Source organism: Pelophylax lessonae (assembly GCF_965119305.1).
Source record: "Pelophylax lessonae genome assembly, chromosome: 13".
Lineage (NCBI taxonomy): Eukaryota > Metazoa > Chordata > Amphibia > Anura > Ranidae > Pelophylax > Pelophylax lessonae.
Window position 1 is genome coordinate 170,942,756 of NC_138780.1, and position 25,568 is coordinate 170,968,323.

Below are 25,568 nucleotides of genomic sequence, written 5' to 3' on the forward strand. Positions count from 1 at the left end.
CTTTCTTCCTTGCAGGACCTCTCAAGCTCCATCAGGTTGGATGGGGAGCATCGGTGCACAGCCAATTTCAGATCTCTCCAGAGATGTTCAATCGGGTTCAAGTCTGGGCTCTGACTGGGCCAGTCAAGGACATTCACAGAGTTGTCTCATAGCCACTCCTTTGTTATCTTGGCTGTGTGCTTAGGGTTGTTGTCCTGTTGGAAGATGAACCTTCACCCCAGTCTTAGGTCCAGAGCGCTCTGGAGCAGGTTTTCATCAAGGATGTCTCTTTACATTGCTTCATTCATCTTTACCTCAACCCTGACTAGTCTCCCAGTTCCTGCCGCTAAAAAACATCCCCACAGCATGATGCTGCCACAACCATGCTTCACTGTAGGGCTGGTATTGGCCAGGTGAGCGGTGCCTGGTTTCTTCCAGACATGATGCTTGCCATTCAGGCCTAAGAGTTCAACCTTTGTTTTATCAGACCAGAGAATTTTGTTTCTCATGGTCTGATAGTCCTTCAAGTACCTTTTGGTAAACTTCAAGCGGGCTGTCATGTGCCTTTTACCGAGGAGTGACTTCCCTCTGGCCACTCTACCATACAGGCCTTATTGGTGGATTGCTGCAGAGATGTTTGTTCTTCTGGAAGGTTCTCCTCTCTCCACAGAGAGACGCTGGAGCTCTGTCAGAGTGACCATCAGGTTCTTGGTCACCTCCATGACTAAGACCCTTTTCCCCTGATCACTCAGTTTGACTGGGCAGCTCACTCTAGGAAGACTCCTGGTGGTTCCAAACTTCTTCCATTTACAAATGATGGAGGCCAGTGGCAGCTGGTGCTCCATGGGCTGGCAGACGGACCACACCATACTCCCCCCGGACCACACCAGCCCGCACACTATACCCCCCCTCGCTGGCTCACTCACTGTGAACATGTGGAGGGCAGGGAGGCGGCAGCGGCGGTGCCTTCTCCTCAGTCTCCTGCGTCTCCTCCTCCAAAGCCAATGGCATGGGTTCTCCTTTCAGCCAATCAGGAAATGGGTCTCAGGACAGGCCAGGAGGAGGATCCGTGTGACAATAGCGAATATTCATTCGCTATTGTCACACAACTGGGTGGGCTCAGGGCGCAGTTCTCTGCGCCCCGAGCTTACCCTTTTTTGAAGCCTATTAGAGCCTCTGGCTCAACGAAAACCCTATTTTCCATCTGTCCAGAGGATTGGATGGGATCGGATGAGAACGGACAGATGGTCTGTTCCCATCCGATTCCCCCATAGAGAACAGCGGGAGCTGACAGCTTTGTCTCCGCACGCAGTGCGGAGACAGAGCAGCCATCCGCCTGCTCAGCGGGGGATCGGCGGATCAATCCCCCACTGAGATAAACGAAGTCCACCTGACAGACCGGATTGTGTGAAAGGGGCCTTAGAGTGCACCAGATTGTATATAAGATTCGTATCGGCCTGTGTGTGGTCAGCCAGCTGGATTGGAGTGGAGTCTCCCTCTAGTGGTGGCCAAAGGCAGTGCAGGCTGTGAAAGTACCACAGGCAGTCTTAATGTTCAGTATAAGCTCCCCCTTATTCCCTTATACATCCTGGTTAGCTAGTCGCCTGTGAGCATGCAGTCCAGCAATGCAGCAGGCGCTGTGATTGACATTGGATCTACTTTGGGGGGGACATTTTTTTTTTTTTTAATAAAGGAATTGTCAAAAACTCTGTGTGTATTTTTATTTATTTTTGACACTTTTTTTGGTGAATGATCAGGGGTACAATGTACCCCATACTCATTCACATAAGTAAGCGGGCCCTGATATGGGGACCCCCTTGATAAAGGGGGCTTTCAGAATCATATTAGCCATCCGCTTGCAGACCCCCCAAACCACAGCCCAGGGTTGTGGGGAAGAGGCCCTTGCCCCAATTTCTCTTGGCATCGGGAAAACCAAGTGATTCATGCTGGAAACAGAGGATCTAGACATGACACTTTCTTTGGAGAGATGCAAGTTAACACTATAGAAATATCCATTTCAAACCTGAATTCAGTGCAAAATGCAGACCTAATTCGGACCTGAAATGGCACACGGGGACACAACGTACCCCCTGCTGCAAGCCGCTCCAAATTCAGTGTGAACCCAGCCTTATTTTATTTCAAATTATCAAGATTGTAACAGAAGGAGATGAAACATAAAAGGGGCACCAGAATGCTTAAAACTCCCAGTGGACAGCAACAGAATCAGGAATTATGGCAGGGAGATCTACATCTTGAAACATTTGAGATATAAGAAGTCGGGGGCTGCATGAATTGTATCTACAATGTTACTGTTGGGTGTACCGAAAACTGATTTTCTGTGTCTTCCTATACAGATGGAAGCGAAGGTGGTAATCGCCAAGCTCCTGCAGAGATTCGAGTTTGAGTTGGTGGAAGGACAAAGCTTTGCGATATACGACATAGGCTCTCTACGGCCCATGGGAGGGGCAATGTGTAGACTGAGGCCCCGAACCATCTCTAGAAGCACAAAGAAATAGACTTTTTTATGTATATTTTTTACATAGTGACTATGTCAAATAACTAAAAGTTTAATAACTAAAAGTCTAAAATAACAAGACTATGTAAAAGTCTATATACTATTAAGTTTACAAAAAAAAATATTTTTAAAGGGTCAGCTTACTTTTACCTAAAAACTGCCTATGCATGTAAGTGATGCCTGTAGATTGAAATAAATTGTACAGCTTTCACTAAAGTTAAATATTGCCCTAACCATAGATGTAGGCCATTTTTGTACTTCCGAAAGCCTGGCCAAAAAACTCCTAGGGATGGCAAAATCCTGTCCTGCCTTGTTGCTAGGACATTGCTAGGACACTCCCAGCTAGATCAAACTCCCTTGCATGCGCTCCTTCTCCCCTGCTGCTGTAGTTTTTAGCTTAGTGATGCTTTTATAGAGGAGATGGCATGACAGCTTTGAGCTTAGAGATGCTATGACAGGGGAAATATTGGACCACACATGGGTGGGTTTGAGAGCTCACTCCTGTGATGGCGGGAGTGACCCTTAGTAACATCCTAGCAACAACGTAGGATGGAATGATGCCATCTGTAGGAGTTTTTCAACCAGGCTTCAGGAGGTACATAAACTGCCTACACCTATAGCAAGGGCATCATCGAACTTCAGTAAAAACTGCACAGTTTGTTTTTATCTACAGGCTCCCCTTCCTGCATAGGCAGATTTTTAGTAAAGGGGAACTAACCTTTTAAACTAAAGATACATAGAGAGCTATATATTTTTTAATGTATTTGTTGAAAAACAGAGCACGCAGATACAGGCTTATTATATACTAGTAATCAAGAGCTAATACCAGATCAAATTAAGATACTTACCCTGCTTGCTACAAGGTACCTCTTCAGGGAAACAGTGAAAAATTTGTGTGAAAACTACCATATGCGCATCTTTGTGATTTTTTTTTTTTTTTTTTGTAATCCTTTCCTTTGTACTTTTAGGCATTGTGCCTTGACAGTTTTTTTTTCTAATTTCTGCATTTTTAGTAAAAAAAACTATTGAAGAAAAAAGCATTTATTACAGTATGTAATAATGTACTTTGTATTTTTTAAATCTGTCTTTTTAGTTCAGCCTTAAACTTATTATGAGTAATAAATTTGGGGCTCAGTGGCAGACCAAATCTCTAAAGGATCCTGCGGAAGAACTATTCTTGAGCCTTGCGTTCAACAACTACGTATAGCCCAAGTACAAACACTTATAATGCCCCAATCAGTCTTATGGTTCATGATATGCAACTGGAATCATTAATCTCCAGCAGTAATGCCTTTCTGACACTTGGGGGGTCTATTATAAAACATTTGTTGCCCTCATGTCAGAGGCATTGGTGCAAATGGAACAAAATGTCCCATATTTTTAATAACTGATTAAAGCCTGTATCATAAGCTCTTTCTGTTGGCCAAAATGCAGTATGATTTTCTGAAATACCTCAATGAGCAAACTATATCGCATTTTGGCAAATAGATGGAGCTGATGAGGTGATCCAACGCTTGATGCCTCTTGGAGGTGTAAAGGTATCCAAAGCACCGGAATCCCTAGAGAGAAAGGGAATATCCTGTCCAGCCGCTGCCGGCACGAACCAGTTGTGGAAGACGTGACTTGACAAAGCATATGCGCGAAACATGTAGTCACAGCAACAGATTGGCTTGCGTCCACATTGGTTCCTGCGTCTGGCCTCGTTTCCACCGAGTTAAGTCACTTCCAGGTATCACGTAACCCTCGACGGCTCCACTACATGGCTGGTTCCCTTTCTCTCTAGGGATTCCGGTGCTTTGGATACCTTTACACCTCTGAGAGGCATCAAGCGTTGGATCACCTCGAGTGATTATTAGCATTCACCATCCCACAATGCCCTCACTACCACCCGCAGACCAGTGGTAACGTGTCAGCCATCCCTGGTTTTATTCATTTAATAAACTAACTTTCATATGGTTTGCTGTTTGGATATTTTCGACACCTGATTGTCACTCCTGTGTGCTGTCCTTTTTTAGTGTTTTATTTCATTGCATTTACATCCCATGCTTGGCAGTGGCGTAGCGTGGGCTGTCAGCGCCCAGGGCAAGGCAAGTAATTTGCGCCCCCCAGCCTGCGGACTTTTAGCACTCCCTGAGTACCTTCCTACAATATTACTGACCAGCCTGATTCCTACACTGACCACTACACTAACGTACCTGATTCCTACACTGACCTACCTGTCCACTTCACTAACCTACCGGATTCCTACACTGTCCACTACACTGACCTACCTGATTCCTAAACTGACCACTACACTGACCTACCTGATTCCTAAACTGACCACTACACTGACCTACCTGTCCCCTACACTACACTGTCCACTACACTACACTATCCATTAAACTACGATGACCACTACACTACACTGTCCACTACACTACACTACACTACACTGTCCACTACACTGTTCAGGCTGGTCAGTGTAGTGTAGTGGTCAGTGTAGTAGTACACTAAACTGACCACTACACTACACTGACCAGCCCACTGACCAGCCTGAACAGTGTAGTGGTCAGTGTAGTAGTACACTATACTAAAATCTTTAAAGGAGAGGTAAATGGCGCTGCCTACTGTAGCAGGTAGATATGGCAGGTATAGTGTAAAGGAATTGTTCAACCCTACAAGTTAAGCAGGTATAATCACAGAGTATAAAATTAGACTCTATAAAACATGCAGTAAGATATGATTTGGTAATTACTATTAAAAATTATAAACACATATGCATCATAAACATATATATATAATATATAATAATAGTGCAAATTAGATTATGTATAAAGTGACTCTGTGACAAGTGTTGGTGAGGTGATGGTGAACGTCACCAATAAAATAAAGGAGAAATGCCAGAAAAAATTAATAAGCCCCCAAAAAAGTGTGTGGGGTAAACAGAAATATAAGGTGCTGAATAAAACTCAGGTGATCTATAAACAATTAATAATTGCAAAAAAATATTTTTTGTGCGATTATCCCAAAATCGCATCAGCACAAAATGAAATAAAGCGAATGCAAGTCGCTCATAATGATCCTGATGATGTCGGTAAGACGAAATGCGTAGAGCATCATTACGTCATATACGCCTCTGTGGAACGCATTTCCGGTTGCGTGGAGCACAATTTTATTATTGACAGTACTACACTATACGAGCCCTTCTTTCCCCATATGTACACTTGGAATATCCCCGAACTCTGAGGGGCCACGCTATCCGGAGAGATAGGATTTGGATTTAAATATTTCTATTGTACCTGATTTCTATGCGCTTTTTGGATTATAAATCGCATTCATTAGTAATTTCTTGCAGCACTTAGTTGCTTATGGAGGAGTTTATATCATAATTGTTGTTTTTTTTTCAACAAGCACTTTATATCTACCTCTACCTTTAGCACCTTACTTCTCATGCCCAATTTGGGCATATTTATTGATTGTAGTCACTTTATAGCCCTTTTTATGTGTCACTTGCATTTGCTTTATTTCATTTTGTGCTGATGCGATTTTGGGATAAAAATAAAAAAATGTTTTGCAATTATTAATTGTTTATTGATCACCGGAGTTTTATTCAGCACCTTATATTTCTGTTTACCCCAAACACTTCTTTGGGGGTTTATTCATTTTTTCTGGCATTTCTCCTTTTTTGCACAGTCACTGAAACACTTTAATTTACATACCGCATATCAACCTCAAAGCTCTGGAAAAGTGGAAAGGATGAATCGTACCCTGAAATCGCAAAGTCTGTCAGGAAACCCAAATAAAGTGGACCTTGATGCAGCCCATTGCTCTGCTGAGAATTCAGGGTACTCCAACAAAGAGAACAAAATTGTCCCCTTTTGAAGTACTATATAGTAGGCCCCATCCATCATAAAAGATATCAAGGGAGACTTACACCAAAACCAGATGGTGGGGGGGTGGAGGGATGAACCGTGAACTGTTACAGGAACTAGGGGAGAATATGCAGGGCATAGGGATATGGATCCAGGAAAAACTCCTGATAAGTCTGTTAAACCCAGTCCATCCCTTTGTGCCAGGGGATACAGTATGGGTGAAAGAGTAGCACACAACCACCTTAGGGCAAAAATGGAGGGGTCTTTATACCGTTCTACTTTCAACCCAAACAGTCATTAAGGTGGCCGAGGTGACCCCCTGGATACACCCCGCCAGGGTAAAGCGAGCTGCTGACCACACAGACTCCTGGCTGAGTACAGTAGACCTTCAGGACCTGTTAAAGCTAAAACTGACCAGACCAGAGAAATCAGAGGGAAGAACTCCAGCCCTGCTCCTGACACACATCTGGAAGCTGTCAGGCCTGCGCATGGCAGAAGATAGTTGAACTGCAGCCCTGCTCCCAACACATACCTGGAAGCTGTTGGGTCAACGCATGGCGTAAGAAAAGGACATCTGATAGCTCTGCTCCATTCACACCTGGAAGCTGACTGGTCAACGCACCGACGAAGCTGGGAATAATTCACCAATGTGATGTTTGCTAGAAATGGTTTAATAAGATTACTTGTAGCCCCAAAGGAACTAAGCTGCATACCAGTATTTACTAGAATAGGCTTGCTTTAGACTACCCGCTAGCTGCAGAGGGAGGGGTGTGTGGTAAATTCAATCTGCGTAATTGCTGTCTGAAGATTGATGATCATGGGAAAGCTATCAAAGAGATTAATGACAGGATAAGAAAGCTAACTTACGTACCCGTACAGACTTGGGATGGGTTTAATGCTGGCAGCTAGTTTGGGGATTGGTTCCCAAATGCAAGTGGGCTTAAAGCCATGTTAGGGGTAGCAATGGCAATACTTGCCGTCTGCATTTTCCTTCCTTGCCTAATTCCCCTTGTGACTAGAATGATTCGAGGTTTCATGGAGGCCACTATAGAGAGGAAGGCAGTGGCCCATGTAATGTCCATGTGGAAGTACCAACCATTAGCTCCCTGGGAGGAACCCAAATTTTTCCCATGTTCTCCCTTTGAATTCAGTGCTTCACAATGATGCTATGTGATGCTTAGTCTCCGCTCAAACTCTCGCTACTAAAGCATCAAAGGGGTGAATGTGGCATCACCTGGAAAGCCTTCTAAAGTGGCAGATAATTAGAAAAACAAAATGTTTGATTCTGAAAAACCCCAGTAGAACTAAGGTCAAAAACAGTCAAGCTGCGCAGTTTGGACCCCCCCTTCTTTCCCTCTATCTCTGTTTTCCTGTAACTAACGAGAATGCAGATAATTGTGAAACCGGGAATGTTAATTGCCCCGGATAAGATATTACAAGGAACATCTATATAGAGGAAAATATGTACTGTTTGTCAGACTAGACTGAAAGACTTGTACAAAGGAAAATATGTATCTGTGACGCAACTGCTGATATATATGTGATGGACACGCCAATTTGGGTGCCTGGCAATCTTGAGACTTGAGTCTTGCTAAGCCTTATTCACTAGCGAATAAAAGGTTTGTTTTTCTGAAGTCTGCATCTGGACTCCATTGCTGGTTTTCCCCCAAAACTGTTTGCTGCTACAGTGTTAAATGTACCTGCAGATTTAAATACACTAACAGATTGAAGCCAAACTTCAGCTCACGTGTTTTAATCAGTTACAGCAAACTGTTTTGCTCCTATTTGATTGGCTGCTATGAATCCCCACGCCCTGCACATTATTTTTCTGCTTATATTTTTTGGTAGGTTCTTTGTACTGTATACAGTTGCTTTTGTCAACATTTGCAGAACTGTTTCTCTCTGCCTTTAGCTGGAGTTAAAAGGTTGCAGACAGCATATGGGTTAAAAATATACAATGCAGAGTCATAAAAGTTTTTCACACTCCGCTGACCCAGTATTATTGAAGAGGCCTTAGTCTAAACGAGATTGGGAAAATCCGGGTGAATCAAGTTTGTTGCAGTGTAATAATCAACCTATGTCCTATTTTATTAGCAGCCAGCTTAGCATTAACAAGTGCTACTTTGAGCCCAAAAGGTGTGGCCACCACTGTAAGGAGCCTTCTTTCTATAGATCACCAATGTAAGGAACATTCTTTCCAAGAACCACCAATCTAAGAAGCATTCTTTCCACTGACCACTAATGTAAGGGGTATTCTTTCCATTAACCACCAATGTAAGGAGAATTCTTTCCATTGATAACCAATGTAAAGGGCATTCTTTCCATAGACCACCAAAGTAAGGAGCATTATTTCCAATGACCACCAACATAAGGGACATTCTTTCCAAGGACCACCAACGTAAGAAGCATTCTTTCCATTGACTACCAATGTAAGGAGCATTTCTTCCAAGGGCCACCAATATAAGAATCATTCTTTCCACCGACCACCAATGTAACTAGCATTCTTTCCATTGACCACTAATGTAAGGAATATTCTTTTCATTAATCACCATTGTAAAGAACATTCTTTCCATGGACCACCAATGTAAGGAGCATTTTTTCCATCAATAACCAATGTAAAGTGAATTTTTTTCAGTAACCACCAATGTGGATATTCTTTTCATATTATTATTATTATTATTATTATACATGATTTATATAGCGCCAACAGTTTGCGCAGCACTTTACAATGTGGGGGAAGACAATACAGTTACAGTACAATTCAATACAGGAGGAATCAGAGGGCCCTGCTCGTAGACCACTAATGTAAGGGATTTTCTTTCCATGGACCATAATTTCTATTGACCACCAATGCAAGGAGCATTTTTCCCATTGATCACCAATGTGGATTATCTTTTCATAGACCACTAAAGTAAGGGGCATTTTTTCTGCTGACCACTAATGTAAGGGGCATTTTTTCCATTGACTACCAATAAAAGAGGCATTTTTTCCACTGACCACCAATGCATGGGGGCATTGTTCCCACTGACCCCTTTTTAATTAGCTTTAGCAGGGGTTCTATGGGACCCTAAAATTATTTCAAGGATTCCCATGGAGTAAAAAAGGTTGAGAAAGGTTGCACTAGATACAGTACAGGTTGGCAAGCTACTGATTGGTTGCCAGCCATGCGTATATACAATGTTCGTAGTTATACGGTACCGGGTTTCCGGGGCATGACGTAGGACGCTCGCGGGTTGCCTAGGTAGCCGCGTGCTCATTTACTGACGCGTTTCGTCATCACAGACTTCAACTTAGGGTGACTGAGTAGCACAGTTTATAGGTCACATTAAAGGTGGAAACATTTCTGAAATTATTTATCTTTGTCTCATTTTTTTGCATCACAGAAACCTGACATTTTAACAGGGGTGTGTAGACTTTTTACATCCATTGTAGACACATTATTTGTTGCTGAGCTCATCAGTCTGCTGCTCCTCCTTCACAGACTAGGGGGAATTAATGACCTGTGTTGCCTCATGTACATTGATGCTTAGCTAAGGGTAAAATACCTGACGCTTTGTGGAGCCATATATGCTGCATACAGCCACCAATACAAGTTAATGGCTGTCAGAGGCATACCTAGGGTCCCCAGAGCCCTTGGTGAGGAGCTGTATCGGTGCCTCCCGATAGAGAGGGAGGGAATGACAGAGAAAGAGGGAAGGGATGACAGAGAGAGAGGAGGGGGAGAGAGAGAGAGAGAAAGAGGGAGGGGGTGACAGAGAGAGAAAGAGGGAGGGGGTGACAGAGAGAGAGAGAGAGGGAGGGGGTGACAGGGAGAGAGAGAGAGGGAGGGGGTGACAGAGACAGAGAGAGGCAGGGTGACATAGAGAGAGAGAGGGGGAGGGGGTGACAGAGAGAGAGAGGGAAGGAGGGGGAGACAGAGAGAGAGGGAAGGAGGGGATGACAGAGAGAGAGGAAAGGAGGAAGGGGGTGACAGAGAGAGAGAGAGAGAGAGGGTGACAGATAGAGAGAGAGGGTGACAGATAGAGAGAGAGGGTGACAGAGAGAGAGAGAGGGTGACAGAGAGAGAGAGAGGGTGACAGAGAGAGAGAGAGAGAGAGAGAGGGTGACAGAGAGAGAGAGAGAGAGAGGGAGGGGGTGACACAGAGGGAGGGGTGACACAGAGGGAGGGGGTGACACAGAGGGAGGGGGTGACACAGAGGGAGGGGAGGTGACAGAGAGGGAGGGGGGGGTGACAGAGAGGGAAGGGGGTGACAGAGAAGGAGGGGGTGACACAGAGAGGGAGGGGGTGACAGAGAGGGAGGGGGGTGACACAGAGAGAGGGGGGTGACACAGAGAGGGAGGGGGTGACACAGAGAGGGAGGGGGTGACACAGAGAGGGAGGGGGTGACACAGAGAGAGGGGGGTGACAAAGAGGGAGGGGGGTGACACAGAGAGGGAGGGGGGGTGACACAGAGAGGGAGGGGGGTGACACAGAGAGAGGGGGTGACACAGAGAGAGGGGGTGACACAGAGGGAGGGGGGGTGACACAGAGAGAGGGGGGGTGACACAGAGAGAGGGGGGGGTGACACAGAGAGAGGGGGGTGACAGAGAGGGGGGGTGACAGAGAGGGAGGGGGTGACACAGAGAGGATAGGGGGTGACACAGAGAGAGGGGGGTGACAGAGAGGGAGGGAGGGTGACAGAGAGGGAGGGGTGACACAGAGAGAGGGGGTAACACAGAGGGAGGGGGGGTGACAGAGAGGGAGGGGGTGACACAAAGAGAGGGGGGCGACAGAGAGGAATGGGGGTGACACAGAGAGGGAGGGGTTGATAGAGAGGGAGGGGGTGACACAGAGGGAGGGGGTGACAGAGAGATAGGGGGGTGACAGAGAGGGAGGGGGTGACACAGAGAGGGAGGGGGTGACACAGAGAGGGAGGGGGGTGGCAGAGAGGGAGCGCTTACAGCTATACATTATTATTAAATGTACTCTTGTAAGTGAATGGGGCTGCGGCGCAACTGCGAGCCAAATGCTTGGCTTGCTGTTGCGGCATGGTCTTACAAGGTAAGATTGCTGTTCGCCAATTTTAAAAAAAAAAGTAAAAATAAAAAAGCAGGCATCAGTTGGGGGGGGGGCAGCATATCACCTCCTGAACACCTGAAAACCTCACCATGCTCTGAAAAGAGAAAAGAGAAAAGAGAAACTTACCATTCCTCTCAGAAGGTTGCACTGGGGAGACTAATTACCACTAGACCTCCAGAAGGTTTTACCCCCTTCATGACTAGGGCATTTTGTTGCTATTCAGCACTGCGTTACTTTAACTGGCAGTTGTAACCAAATTAAATTTATATAATTTTTTTTCACACAAATAGAGCTTTCTTTTGATGATATTTAATTACCACTGTGTATTTCATTTTTTGATATATAAATGAAAAAAATACAGAAAAATTTGAAAAAAAAACAACTAATTTTTCATAGTTTCTGTTCTAAAATTTTGCAAATAAAAAATCTTTCTTCATAAATTTAGGCAAAAATGTAGTTTGCTACATCTCTCTGGTAAAAATAACCCTAATCCGTGTATATAATTTAGTCAGTGCGAAGGTTATAGAGTCAACAAACTATGGTATATATATTTGAAAATGTATCTGTACAGATGTACTGATGTACTTGAGGCCCTAAAATGCCAAGACAAAATTACCCCCTTTTGGAAAGTAGACAGTCCAAGCTATTTAGTAAGAGGCGTTACGAGTTTTCGTAATTTTTTTCACACTTTTTTTTTTACACTTTTATTCGAAAATTAAGAACTTTATTAAAATGTGTTTTTTTTCTAATTTTTTTTTTTACATGCGGTGTATGGGATCAGGGGGGTGGGGGGGTGAACAACCAGCTCAGATTAATATGGTTGCACACACAGGTACAGTTCAAGCTCTGCCACGGACAGGCTTACAGGTCTAATCAGAGCTAGAGTCTTTAATAAGGCTTGGCTCACCAAGCAGGTCACAGTCCAGCAATGGAGCTTTCCTCCCAGCGTGCTGATGTCTCTTTCACTCCTAGCAAACAGCTCCACTGATACTTTCAGACCAGCTGCTTAAAGCGGAGTTCCACCCTGGTTATACTTTTTTTAATAAAAATTGCCCCGGGACGGTCAGGGCTAGTACATTCCACAATGGCTAGCCTCTGATCTGTCCCGGGTTGCACTTACCTTTTAGGAGAAATACTTACCTTGAAAAAGTATTGTCCAGCGCTGCCATCTCAGGTGTGGGCAGCTTGAAGCCAGCGCGATCCTCTTCTGCGTCCTCTTCCTTCTTCTTCGGTCCCACGATGCACTGCACCGGCCCCGCCATCACTTCCGGTGCGCGCGCGTCATCCCTCCACAGCTTCAGGGAATGACTGACGTCGGGGCCGGTGCAGGCGCATTGATTCCTGGGAGCGATGACGTTCAGCTCCCAGGAATCATTGCAAAAGCCAGGAAGTGACGAATCGCCGTGGTCGCCGAGGGGAGGAAGAAGGAAGTAAGGTAAGTATATTTTCTCTACAAGGTAAGTAAAAAAAAAAAAAAAAATTGCGATTATCCATTTGTTTTTCAGGTGACCCGGAGCGAGAAGATGGAGGTAAGTATAAATTTAGGGGGGAACTCCACTTTAACGACTTTAAGACCGGAAGGATTTGCCCCCTTAATGACCAGGCCATATTTTGCGATTCGGCACTGCGTTACTTTAACAGACAATTACGCGGTCGTGTGACGCTTTACTTAAATAAAATTGATGTCCTTTTTTTCCCCACAAATAGAGCTTTCTTTTGGTGGTATTTGATCACCTCTGTGCGATTTTTATATTTTTTGCTATAAACAAAAAAAGAGCAACAATTCTGAAAAAAAAAAAAACAAAAAAAAAAAAACAATATTTTTCACATTCTGCTATATATAACATTCTCAAAAAAAAAATTAAAAAAATCAACATTTTTTAACATTTTAGGCCAATTTGTTTTCTGCTACATATTTTTGGTAAAAAAAAAAAAATCGCAATAAGCGTATTTTGATTGGTTTGCGCAAAGGTTATCGCGTCTACTAACTATGGGAAAGATTTATGCCATTTGTATTTTTTTTTTTACTAGTAATGGTGGCAATCTGCGATTTTTTTTTGCGGGACTGCGACATTGTGGCGGACAGATCGGACCCCTAACTGACATTTTTTACACTTTTGGAGGGGACCAGTGACATTACTACAGTAATCAGTGCAAAAAATATGCACTGTTACTGTAAAAATGACACTGGCAGGGAAGGAGTTAACATTGTGGGTGATCAACGGGTTAAATGTAAGCCTAGGGGAGTGATTCTAACTGTGGGGGGGGGGGGGGTGTGGCTTGTGAAATGATCATAGGGCTCTATGATCATTCCAGGGAGAAGAACGGTTAGCTGTGTTTACAACAGCTGACCATTCTTCTCTCTCAGCGGGGAACGATCGCGGGTGTCAGGCGGCAATCGGAGCCATCTGACTCATGCATCGGCTTCCCCGCTGTTGGGTGGGGGTGGGAGCGTGCTGTCAGCGGCGCGCGCTCTCCCCCTAGCTGCCTCCAAGCGTAGCCCTATGTTGGTTTGCCTGAAAGAGCCACACTGCCGCAGTAAATATCCGGTAAGCGGTCAGCAACCGGTTAATAAGCAGGTCTGAAAGGGAAGTGCCTGCCCTTTATATTTAACCCTTTCTTAGTCTTGTCCCAGGCTGACCCTCTACAGCGGTCACTAGTGCAGTACAGAATCATCATATGACTGTTGTGGTGGTGATCAGGGATACTGACTGGTGACAGTATGTAAAAAAAAAAAAAAAGTAAATTAAATATTAATTTTTTTATTACATTTTTAAAATATTTTTCTTTTGTTTAACAATTTTTTTTTCTTTTTTTACAATTTCTTTTTACATACTGTCATCAGAGTAGTTGAATATCACCAAAGTGACACTGTACTACTCTTGGGGGTGGGGATCAGGGATTTTTTTTTTCTGTGATTGCTTGTTACAGCGATGACTCGATGTTTACTATTGTGATGTTGTAATTGGCCCACAGCTATCACATGTTACAGGGTGTTGTGATTGGACCAGGTATCATGTGATCAATCACAGATCACACACAGTAATAAACAATGAATGGATTCCTTGTCAGACTGTTTACTATGTGCCATGTGATTGCACAGCGATGACGTAGCATCAGGGCCACTCACAGTGGCCTGTTCCCGAGCACCGCAGTCCTCTGTGTCCGGTGGACACAGTGGTTGTCGATCGAGCCGCTCCACAAGGGGTGCGTGAAAATTTATGAATTTGGAATATTTATGAATTATCTAACAGTGCGCATGTGCATGTTGACATACAGGTATTTTGTGGTGCCTGGGGGAGTCGCCCATGTACTGCTGGCAGTCATCAAGTGGTTAGTCCCCATCAGATGTGGTCAACTCCACCCCATATTCCTCTCCAAGGGGGACAACATTCACCCATTAAAGTGACACTAAATGGTATCCTTGTTTTTCAAAAATAATCTATACCCATCCACTACTTCACAGGTGTCAAACACAAGGCCCGTAGGCCAAATGCGACCCCCAGGCTATTTCATGTGGCCCTTGCCACAAAGGGGGTGCCGCAGCTGCAGGAGAGGGCAGCTGCGGCACCCCCTTGTCTCTGCCCCCACCTTGTCTTTGTAGTCGGCAGCAGAGAGGACAGAACTCCTTTGCCAGATCCTGCACTTCTCTGTGCAGCTGCAGAAAGGATCCTCTTTGATCACCCCCCCCCCCCCCCACTCAGCAGCCCGCAGCAGAGAGGAGGGCAGAACTCCTCCTATAGATCCTGCACCTCTTTGTGCAGCCGAAACGCCACCTTGCCTTTGCCTCCCCTGGTCTCAGCATTCAGCAGACTCTGGAAGCTGACTCCAGCCCTCCTCTGGTTCTCCTCCAGACCCTGCACTTCTTCCCAGATCCACCCGCAGCTTCTTCCTGGCAGCAGCACAAGGTAAGGGGGTGCATTGTGATGTAAGGAAGGGTGGTTGACTCTTGACTTCTGATGGTGCGGGGGGGCTTTTGACATCTCATGTAAGGGTGTAGGGGGCGTGGTGTGCTCTGGACATCTGATCCTACAGATAAAACCGGCCCTTTGAGGGCAACTATAATGCTGATGCGGCCCACAATGAAATTGAGTTTGACACCCCTGCACTACTTCATGGCCTTGTAATCTATTTTTCATGAAAATATTTCTTATTGCATATTTCAACCTTTGTGTAACAAACTCCATAAGCTCCCGAACCTCTTCTTTTCCTTCCACTTCCGTTTGTTTGAAACCAGCAGTGCACCATAGTTGCTGTCATGCACACTGCTCTATGCACATTACAAATCCCATAGTCCATCTCAGGAGCGAGCAAGAGAGGATGGCTATTTTCCTACATACAGTGCGACTATGGAGATCGAACGTAGCCAACCTCTAACAGAAAGTCAGATCACAGAAGCAGAAAAAAAAATTGGAGGAGGCTGAGAGCAACAGAAGGGACTTTTTTTTGAGTTAACAATGTTTACTTGACTAGAATTTATTTTTAAATCCAGAGTTTGTCACTTTAACCACTTGTCGACCGGTCACGTTGACCGTACTGCGGCAAAGTGGCTCAATATCGTCCAGGGACTCCTCCCCTTGTGGGTGGCGCGCGCGCGCCACCGGAGGCTCGCTCCCGCTGTTTTCAGTCACAGCGGGAGTCGGGCCAGGGGAGGAGAGGTGGTGATCACCGCCGTTCTTCCCCGATCGTCGGGGATCGAGTGTGGAGATCCGCCCGCTTGTGTAAACAAAGCGGGCGGATCTCCTAAGTGACAGGCAGGGACAGATTGCAAGATTCAGCATAGCTGAACCTGCAATCTGTGCCTGTGTCACACAGTCCCCTCCCCCCACACACGTCAGTAAGCAACAGGCATACATTAACCCCTTGATCACCAATAAAAGTTAACCCCTTCCCTGCCAGTGTCATTTTTACAGTAACAGTGCATATGTATAGCACTGATTACTGTAGTAATGTCACTGGTAACCCCAAAAGTGTCAAAAATGTCAGTCAAGGGTCTGATCTGTCCACCGCAATGTCGCAGTCCCGCAAAAAAAAATCGCCGCCATTACTAGTTAAAAAAAAAAAACAATAAAAATGACATAAATTTCCTGTAGTTTGTAGCTGCGATAACTTTTGCGCAAACCAATCAAAATACGCTTATTGCAATTTTTTTTACCAAAAATATCTAGCAGAAAACAAATTGGCCTAAAATGTTAAAAAATTTAGATTTTTACATTTTTTTGGGGGGGAATTTCATATAAAAAAATGTGAAAAATATTGTTATGTTTTCAAAATTGTCGCTCTTTTTTTGTTTATAGCGCAAAAAGTAAAAATCGCACAGGTGATTAAACACCACCAAAAGAAAGCTCTATTTGTGGGGAAAAAAGAGACATAAATTTAATTTGGGTACAGCATCGCACAACTGCGCAATTGTCCGTTAAAGTAACGCAGTGCCGAATCGCAAAATATAGCCTGGTCAGGAATGGGGTAAAATCTTCCGGTTTTAAAGCGGTTAAAAATACGCTCATTGAGAATTTTTTTGTCAAAGACGTAGCTAAATACATTTTGGCCTAAATATATGACAAAAATTGAATATATTGGATATTTTTTAACTGTCAAAGTAGAAAAATATTGTTATTTTTTCAAAATTGTCGCTTTTTTTTATTAATATCGCAAAAAATGAAAATCGCGCATGTGATCAAATACCACCAAAAGAAAGCTCTGTTTATGGGAAAAAAAGGACGTAGATTTCGTTTGGATACGGCGTTGCATGACCGCGCAATTGTCAGTTAAAGTCGCACAGTGCCGAATCACAAAAAGTGGCCTGGACGTAAGACAGCAAAATCCTCCGGTGGTAAAGTGGTTAAATCCTGTATCAGGCTGACAAGCTACAAAATGCTGTCATTCAGGTTTCTCATATTGCACCATGCACTGCATGGAACCTCGTAATATTGTAGAGGCCCCAGTCTCTCTCGAGGGAGGTTGGACAAACCCAGGAAATGCAGTGGAAATGCCCTTTGTTCTATTTTCAGCAGCCGGCTTGGAATTCAGAAGTGTTGCTGTGAGCTCGAAGGCGTCTGCAGCTTCTCGGTGACAATGTGGGCCCTCATTTTCTGGATTTTTGCTCTTCTGCTATCCCTGGCCTCCGTCTCTTTTATCCTATACTGCGGATATATCTTCTACATACATAAGAAATATGACCACATTCCTGGACCCCCCAGAGACAAGTAAGTGAAACTTATATTAACTTAAAGTGGAGTTCCACCCTAATTTTATACTTACCTCCATCTTCTCGCTCCGGGTCACCTGAAAAAGAAATGGATAATCGCATTTTTTTTTTTTTTACTTACCTCGTAGCGAAGAAAATATACTTACCTTACTTCCTTCTTCCTCCTTCCTCGGCCGCGGCCCGTCGTCACTTCCTGGCTCTGCAATGATTCCTGGGAGCTGAACGTCATCGCTCCCAGGAATCATTGCGCCTGCACCGGCCCCGACGTCAGTTCCGGGGCGCGCGCGTCATCCCCTTCTAAACAGCTTCTGGGCAGGGATGACTCGCGCGCACCGGAAGTGACGGCGGGGCCGGCGCAGGGCATCGTTGGACCGAAGAAGGCGGAAGAGGTCGCCGAAGAGGATCTCGCTGGCTTCAAGCTGCCCACATCTGAGATGGCAGCGCTGGACAAGACGTTTTCAAGGTAAGTATTTGTCCTAACAGGTAAGTGCAACCCGGGACAGATCAGAGGCTAGCCATTGTGGAATGCACTAGCCCTGACTGTCCCGGGGGTATTTAAAAAAAAAAAAAAAATTCCAGGGTGGAACTCCGCTTTAACCACTTTCAGACCGGAGGATTTGGCTGCTCAATGAAGAGGCCCTATTTTGCGATTCCGCACTGCGTTACTTTAACGGACAATTGCGCGGTCATGCCCAAACGAAATTGACGTCCTTTTTTTCCCACAAACAGAGCTTTCTTTTGGTGGTATTTGATCACCTATGCGATTTTTATTTTTTGCACTATAAACAAAAAAAGAGCGACAGTTTTGAAAAAAATAATATTTTTCACATTCTTTTATATGAAAAAAAAAATGTAAAAATAAATTTTTTTTAACATCTTAGGCCAAATTGTTTTCTGCTACAAATTTTTGGTAAAAAAAAAAAAATCGCAATAAGCGTATTTTGATTGCTTTGCGCAAAAGTTATTGCGTTTACTAACTACAGGAAAGATTTGTCATTTTTAATGGTTGTTTTTTTTTTTTTTTTCTAGTAACGGCGGCGATCTGCGTTTTTTTGCGGGACTGAGACATTGCGGCGGACAGATCGACCCCTGACTGACATTGTTGACACTTTTGGGGGTACCAGTGACATTACTACAGTAATCAGTGCTATAAATTTGCACTGTAAGGGCTCTTTCACACGGCGTTCCGATCAGATCCGCCTGTCAGTTTTTTAGGCGGATCTGATCGGATGCCCCATGCAGCCCTATGGAGCAGCGGATGTCAGCGGTGACATGTCTGCTGACACCCGCTGCCATCCGCATCCGATCCTCTGCGTGAAATCCGGACGGATGGAAACCCTATTTTCCATCCGTCTTGGGGATCGGATCGGATGAGAGCGGACAGGCAGTCCGCTCTCATCCGATTCCCCATAGAAAGCAGCGGGGCTCTGACACCTCCGTCTCCGCACACAGCTGTCATCCGCCGGCTCAGCGGGGATCGGCGGATCGATCCCCGCTGAGCAGAGCACGGTCCGCAACGGAATGCGGACCGTGTGAAGGAGCCCTTACTGTAAAAATGACACTGGCAGGGAAGGGGTTAACTTTATTGGTGATCAAGGGGTTAAGTGTGTCCCTAGGGGCGTGATTCTAACTGTTAGGGGGCGTGGCTAGTGATGTAACCACAGAGACATACGATCCTATATAGCAGGATCGCATAGCCTCTGTGCCTACTTCAGGGAGAATGACAGACGGCTGTGTTTACATCAGCTATATTGTGAAAGCTCTATTTGTGTGAAAAAAAAATGATAGATATGTCAAAAGTGTACAGCGTTGCAAGGCCGCGCAATTGTCATTCAAAGTGTGACAACGCTGAAAGTTGAATATTGGCCTGGGCAGGAAGGGGGTAAAAGTGACCAGTAGGCAAGTGGTTAATATCCATTTCCAACCCATCAGAACACATGTAACATCGTTTTCTCAGTGAGGTATACCACATTTTGGCCACTAGACGGAGCTGACATTAATCTCTTACAAAAATTACAATGACATTTCATTCAGCTCGCGTGAATGCTTCAGACATTCGTGCAACAAATGTTTTATAAACAGACCACTTAGAGCCGGTTCACACTGAGGCGATCCGACTTGCCGGGGCGACCTGGCGCGAGCTCGGAGCGACATGCACGGACTTCATATCATTGAAGTCAATGCAGGTCTCTCCAAGTCGCTCCTGGTCGCCCCAAAGTAGTACAGGTCCCTTTTTCTAAGTCGGAGCGACTTGTGTCGCTCCTATTAGAACGGGTCCTGTGCTAATCTATTGCAGGCGACCCACGGCGACTTGTCAGGCGACCAGGTCGCCTGACAAGTCGCCCCAGTGTGAACGGGGTCTAAGAGTCGGTTTACACTGGGGCGACTCAAAGTCTCCCCGCCTTTGAGCCGCCCCATGCAGCACGACTTCATCGCGGCTTGCAAACGACTTCTCTAATAGAAGTCAATGCAAGCCGCTCCAATGTCGCCCCGAAGTAGTGCAAGAACCTTTTTCTAAGTCAGAGCGACTTGAGTTGCTCTGATCAGAACGGTTCCATTGCACAGAACAGAGCATGACTTGTTAGACGACCAAGTCGCCTCAGAAGTCGTGGCAGTGTGAACCGGGACTTATGACTGGAATACGCAATAAGGAAATCGGCCAAAAATTTCCGTTCAGCGAGCGATCGCCCGATATTCTACTTGTTAATGCCCAGCCATCAATGAGCGATATCGATATTGTGAACAAAAAATACCATTTGAAAAACACGAAAAATTCTGTCGTCTCGTTTGCGAATGAACGATAATTTATACGTTGGTGTTGAGGTCGTTCAGTTTAAATCTGTATAACCTCATCACACGCGAAAACTGTTTAGATGGTCGGCGGGCAACGGTCGGGCGATATTCGGACCGTGTATGTTGGCAACAATTTCGACCAACAAATACTTTTTCAAAAGTCGGTGATCGAATGATCGGGCGATATTCTAATCGTGTATTCAGGCCATTAACGTCCTTCAGGTAAGATTTACATCTACTAACGAAAACACTGCAGTTATAACTAAAAATAGTTGTGTACAGAAAACACTCTGCTGTCTCATTAATAGGAAATTATTTGCACTTTTAGCTTCCTCTTTGGACATTCTCCCACAACATTGAAGCAAATGAAGAAAAATGACCTTGTGTATGACTTGTTCTTTGAGTGGTAAGTTGTGCAATCATTGATCTTACGTTATACTGGGGAAGCGTGACATAAGGAAAAAAAAAATTGCCAAAGTCAACGTATTTATTTGAGTCTATAAAAAAGTGATTGCATTTGCCATCTTGCTAATATGGATATAATAAAGCATTTCTCAACCGCGGTGGTGTTTTGGTTCCTCTGGGGTTCCATGAAAGCATGATGTGGTCTGCCCTGAATCAGTATCATGCGCTGCAAGTGTGGGCGAGCCACAGGGCACTATAACAACCAATGAAGCTCTAGAGCTGGGACACACATTGTTCCATCTGCACCATAGCAATGTATGGTGCTGATCCAGGACAGACCTCCCCCAGCATTCAGGAGAAGACAGAGACCTTCTCCGCCATGCTGCTGGAGTATGTTAGGACTCTGATGTATATTATTATATGAGTGTAGTTTGTAGTGTATTTGTTTTATTAACCTCCCTGGCGGTATGATTATGTCAGGAATTTTGTACCAAAAGCGGTACAATTTTTTGCATGGAAATTTGGTGTTATGTATTGTAGGCATACAATTCTTAGTAATTACTTACTTAAACCTGACCAAATAAGACTCTAGTAGACATCCCAGATGTGATAAAGTTTGAAACACAAAATCATAAATTACAATATAATAAATAACTATAAATAAAGTATATATATATATATATATATATATATACATATACATACACATATATACACACACACACATCTATATATATATATATATATACTGTATATATAAGTACAACTGCAGGCAAGGGCACTGGAGGGCAAACTAAGGTCAATTTATTTTATTCAGTAATGTAATCCAATAGGATTACAATATATCGGTGTGTTTGTGTGTTTTACTTTTTGAATTTGCCGCCGGTTCCACCCCCCTGCGTTGCGACGCTCGCAGGGAACGGAAGCCGGGGCACACAGGATCAGATGCCGGAATACATCACGGGATCCTGGGGACAAGGTAAATAACCTCTTCCAGGATCCAGCGACTTCTCCCTGGTGGTACCCCGAGTGTGGCTTGGGGTTACCGCTAATGGCACTGAAATTCTACCCCGAGCCACACTCTGGAATACCGCCAGGGAAGTTAAAAGGCATTCCTTTCTTATTTTTTTTAAATCTGTTTTATTAGATTTTTAGGAAAAGACAGGTTCGCTTGACCTGCACAGGGGTATGCCCCATATGGATAGACAGGGAAAACACAAAGTAACAAAAGGCTTATGTATTTAGAGCAGCCTTTTTCAACCAGGGTGCCCAGGCACCCTGGGGTGCCTTGAGCCTTTTTCAGGGGGGGCCTTGGCAAAATGCCTAAAAATTTATCAAAATTTTTATACAAGCCAGCAGGTAAATGAAGCCTGTCTTTTAGTTACACAAAGCCACGGGTTTTCATAATACACCATTACAACTTTGTAGACACTGGCATCCTAACAACCAATGATGTCATCAGTTGATAGGGATGATGTCTGTCACCTCCACAGCACTCTTGTTTGACCCTCCTCTGCCCCTCTCCCTTAGCATTGTTGTCACATTAGCTGAATGATGGAGAGAAATTGAGGGAGAGGAGAAACATTGGAATACTAGTCAGTACCAGTGTGCAAAAGTGTATTTTCTTTGGAAGAAAAAAATCACCTCTAAGGTTGGGTGTCCTACGTGTGGATTTTGCTGCATTGTGTAAAACTATTAGAATCCTTTTTTACATTTTAGAATGGGGTGCCCCTCGAGACTGTCCATAATTTTGAAGGGTGCCTTGACTGAAAAAAGGTTGAGTAATACTGAATTAGAGGATATAAATGTTAGAACTAAGAAAAATTACAGGTGAACAACCCAGTCCCTACTATCCCAATAGCCAAACTTCAAACAATTTAGAAAGTACGTATTGTTGTTGAGGCATCTTCAAGCCATCTCAACCAAACTTTAGTAAACATCTTTAGACATGCCGTGGTATAGTATGTATCTTGATATAATGATAAATTTGAGTTCACCAGCTGCCTTCAACTTGAATAGGAGTTGACTTTTTCCAGCGTCAATATAAGCATTATATTGATATAACAGTATGTGGAGCTTTTTTTGAGATTATCAAGGGGTTTTGAGGAAGAAATTGTAAAAATGTAAGAAAGGATTTCTGAGAAAAAATTGCATTGGGCTAGGCTAGGTTCACACTGATGCGGCTCTGTGAGCAGTGTTATGTGCGGGCAGGGCAGCACATTTATTTGAATGGGCTGCTGTGCCTCTTAAAACACAGGGAAAAGGTCCCTTCCCCATTTTGGAATCGCAGCCTGTACGGGAACCCTAAGCGCAGTGCAGGAGCGATTTCCAGTGCGTGCAGAGTGACATTAGGATTAATGGCACCTGCACACATCTCCTGTGTTTTTCTGTGCGGGTAGGTGCGGCTCTGGGAACAGGTGCAGACCTGCAGTGAGAACCACCTGCACAGATGTGAATCCAGCCTTAGGGTCATAATTGTCTGGTAGGGAGTTTGAACACAGCTATGGGAGTTGGGCACATTTGTTTGATTGCAAGTTGCGACGGAGGTGTGGGAAGACACAGAAGATACAATATGTTCTTCATATAGACTTTATTATGGATACAATGTTTCCTATTTTATCATAAGCAATACATTTGTTTATCAGCTAGGCTTTAGTTTTGATCATAAAAGAAAGGCAGAAAAGAGGCTAGGACAGTATAGCAGCAACCATCCAAAAGATATGTTTATTGATTTAAAAATAAAAAGTCATAGCATAAGTTACAGTATTTGTCAAAAAAGAAAAATTATGTTGGTGCCCTCTGAACTCAGCCTGACCCTCCCTGTAACCCCCCCCCACACACACACACACACACACACATACACACTTGTCAAGGCCCCCCACTCCGTCTTCCAACCCCCGGTTTCCAACTGAAGATGGTTGGCCAACCACTGGGGATCGACTGTGTTGCCTACTTTTACTTCACAGACCTATGCTAGTGGACACCCTTTTGCTGGTACATTGGCTAGGTCACCCCAGCAGTTTAAAGGCCATCTGTAATTTCTGGGTTGGTCATTCATAGGTGCTAGGTACCCTTGCTGAGGGCCCTCCGTGTTTTTGCCTTTCACCAGTGGATGTCTCGAGTGGAGAGCTTTTGAGTGAATACATTCTACCCACTGTGGTGTTGTTGGCTATTTAGCCAAATCTCCCTACTTGGAACGTCCACTGTCTTTGAGCGTCTCCTATCACTTTTGCTACCACTTTATTAATAAACATATCTTTTGGACGGTGACTTTTATGGTGACCTAGCCTCTTTTCTGTCTTTGTAATGGTGCTGGTGGCTGAGCCTGACGTACAGAGGTAGCCTCGTTGGATCCGGTAAAACAGGAACATGGACAGGTCACACTGGTGGTAGACACAGGCTAGCCCGAGGTGCGGAGTCTAAGTGACAGCAGGTCTTCACCATAGCCTCTGATGGGGAGGATGGATTTTGCTGCGTGCTGAACACCAGGTCGGGGTCCTCAGGGTCGCCCCACCAGGAGGTGAACAAGTCCAGAACTGGAAGCAGATAAGCCAACAAGGATAAGGCAGGAGAGTGGTCACAGGAAAGAGCCAAGGTCAGGGTAGGCAGCAAGCAGATGAAGTAGTGGACAAGCCGGGAGGTCAATCAGGAAGTCAACAGGATACAGCAGGTTCAGGATCAGGAGTACAGGTAAAGCTGCAGACAAGACAGCAAGGAACAAGTTTGTCAGTCACCGTTATATAGGCCATGTATGGCGCAAAATTATGATGCTATTGCGTGCGCGCGTTCACGTACGTCCCTGTGATGTCACCGTGCGTTCCTTACATTGCCTCCCCCTTATGGGCAACCTCCGGGTGCCCAATAGGCCCTTCTTCTGTGGATAGTTGTGAAAGAAGGTTTGGATCAGTTCTTTAGCATGGATATTCTGTTCTGGTTCCCAGGAATTTTCTTCCAGACTGTAATCTTTCCACTTGATGAGAAACTGTAATTGATCCCTCCTCCTCCTCCTGCAATCCAAAATAGCTTTCACTTCATATTCTTCATCCCCATCGTCAATCACAGGTTCGGGTGGTTCCGAGCTCCTGCCCGGGAAGGAGTTAGGGACTGTAGGTTTTAACAAGGAGACATGAAACACCGGATGAATTCTAAGTGTATCAGGTAAGTGTAATTCATACGAGACCTCGTTGAGTTTTCTCTTGACCGGGAAGGGTCCAATAAACTTGGGTGCCAATTTCTTTGAGGGACAGGCTAGGCAGAGGTTGGATGTAGATAGCCATACTTGATCATCTGGTTGAAGGATTAGTTCCCCTCTCCTCTTCCAGTCAAAAATCTTTTTGGAGGCTGCTTGTGCCTTTATTATAACGTCCTGCAGCAGTTTACAATTGCGCTTGAGGAAACTAATGGTATCCTGTACTGCTGGAACTGTGGGTTCAGCAGGAACGTCAGGTAAGAAGGACGGATGGAAACCGTAGTTTGCAAATCTCCGTTGCCCTGTAGCAGAATGTTTAGCATTGTTGTATGCAAACTCTGCCAATGGTAGTAGGGCCACCCAGTCATCTTGGACAAATGTGGTGAAACAAAGGATATACTGTTCCAACGTCTGGTTTGTCCTTTCGGTTTGTCCATTAGTCTGAGGATGGTAGGCGGAAGACAAGGACAGCTCAATCTTCAATGCATCACACAAGGCTATCCAGAAGCGGGAGGTAAACTGGACCCCTCTATCCGAAACAATATTTTCAGGAACCCCATGAAGCCTAA

General features: G+C 44.7%; 2 protein-coding genes across 2 annotated transcripts in view; both read left to right on the forward strand.

Moving 5' to 3' along the window:
- Positions 1-25,568, forward strand: part of LOC309569225 (cholesterol 24-hydroxylase-like) — a 204,653-nt gene that overhangs the window by 62,551 nt on the left and 116,534 nt on the right. Inside the window, exons 15-16 of the mRNA XM_082274978.1 lie at positions 2,334-2,492; positions 3,588-3,695. Coding sequence (XP_082131104.1) covers positions 2,334-2,492; positions 3,588-3,695 — 267 coding nt within the window. The remainder of the gene's footprint in view (positions 1-2,333; positions 2,493-3,587; positions 3,696-25,568) is intronic.
- Positions 17,392-25,568, forward strand: part of LOC309543240 (cholesterol 24-hydroxylase-like) — a 37,701-nt gene continuing 29,524 nt past the window's right edge. Inside the window, exons 1-2 of the mRNA XM_082242690.1 lie at positions 17,392-17,610; positions 20,734-20,811. Coding sequence (XP_082098816.1) covers positions 17,480-17,610; positions 20,734-20,811 — 209 coding nt within the window. The 5' untranslated portion in view covers positions 17,392-17,479. The remainder of the gene's footprint in view (positions 17,611-20,733; positions 20,812-25,568) is intronic.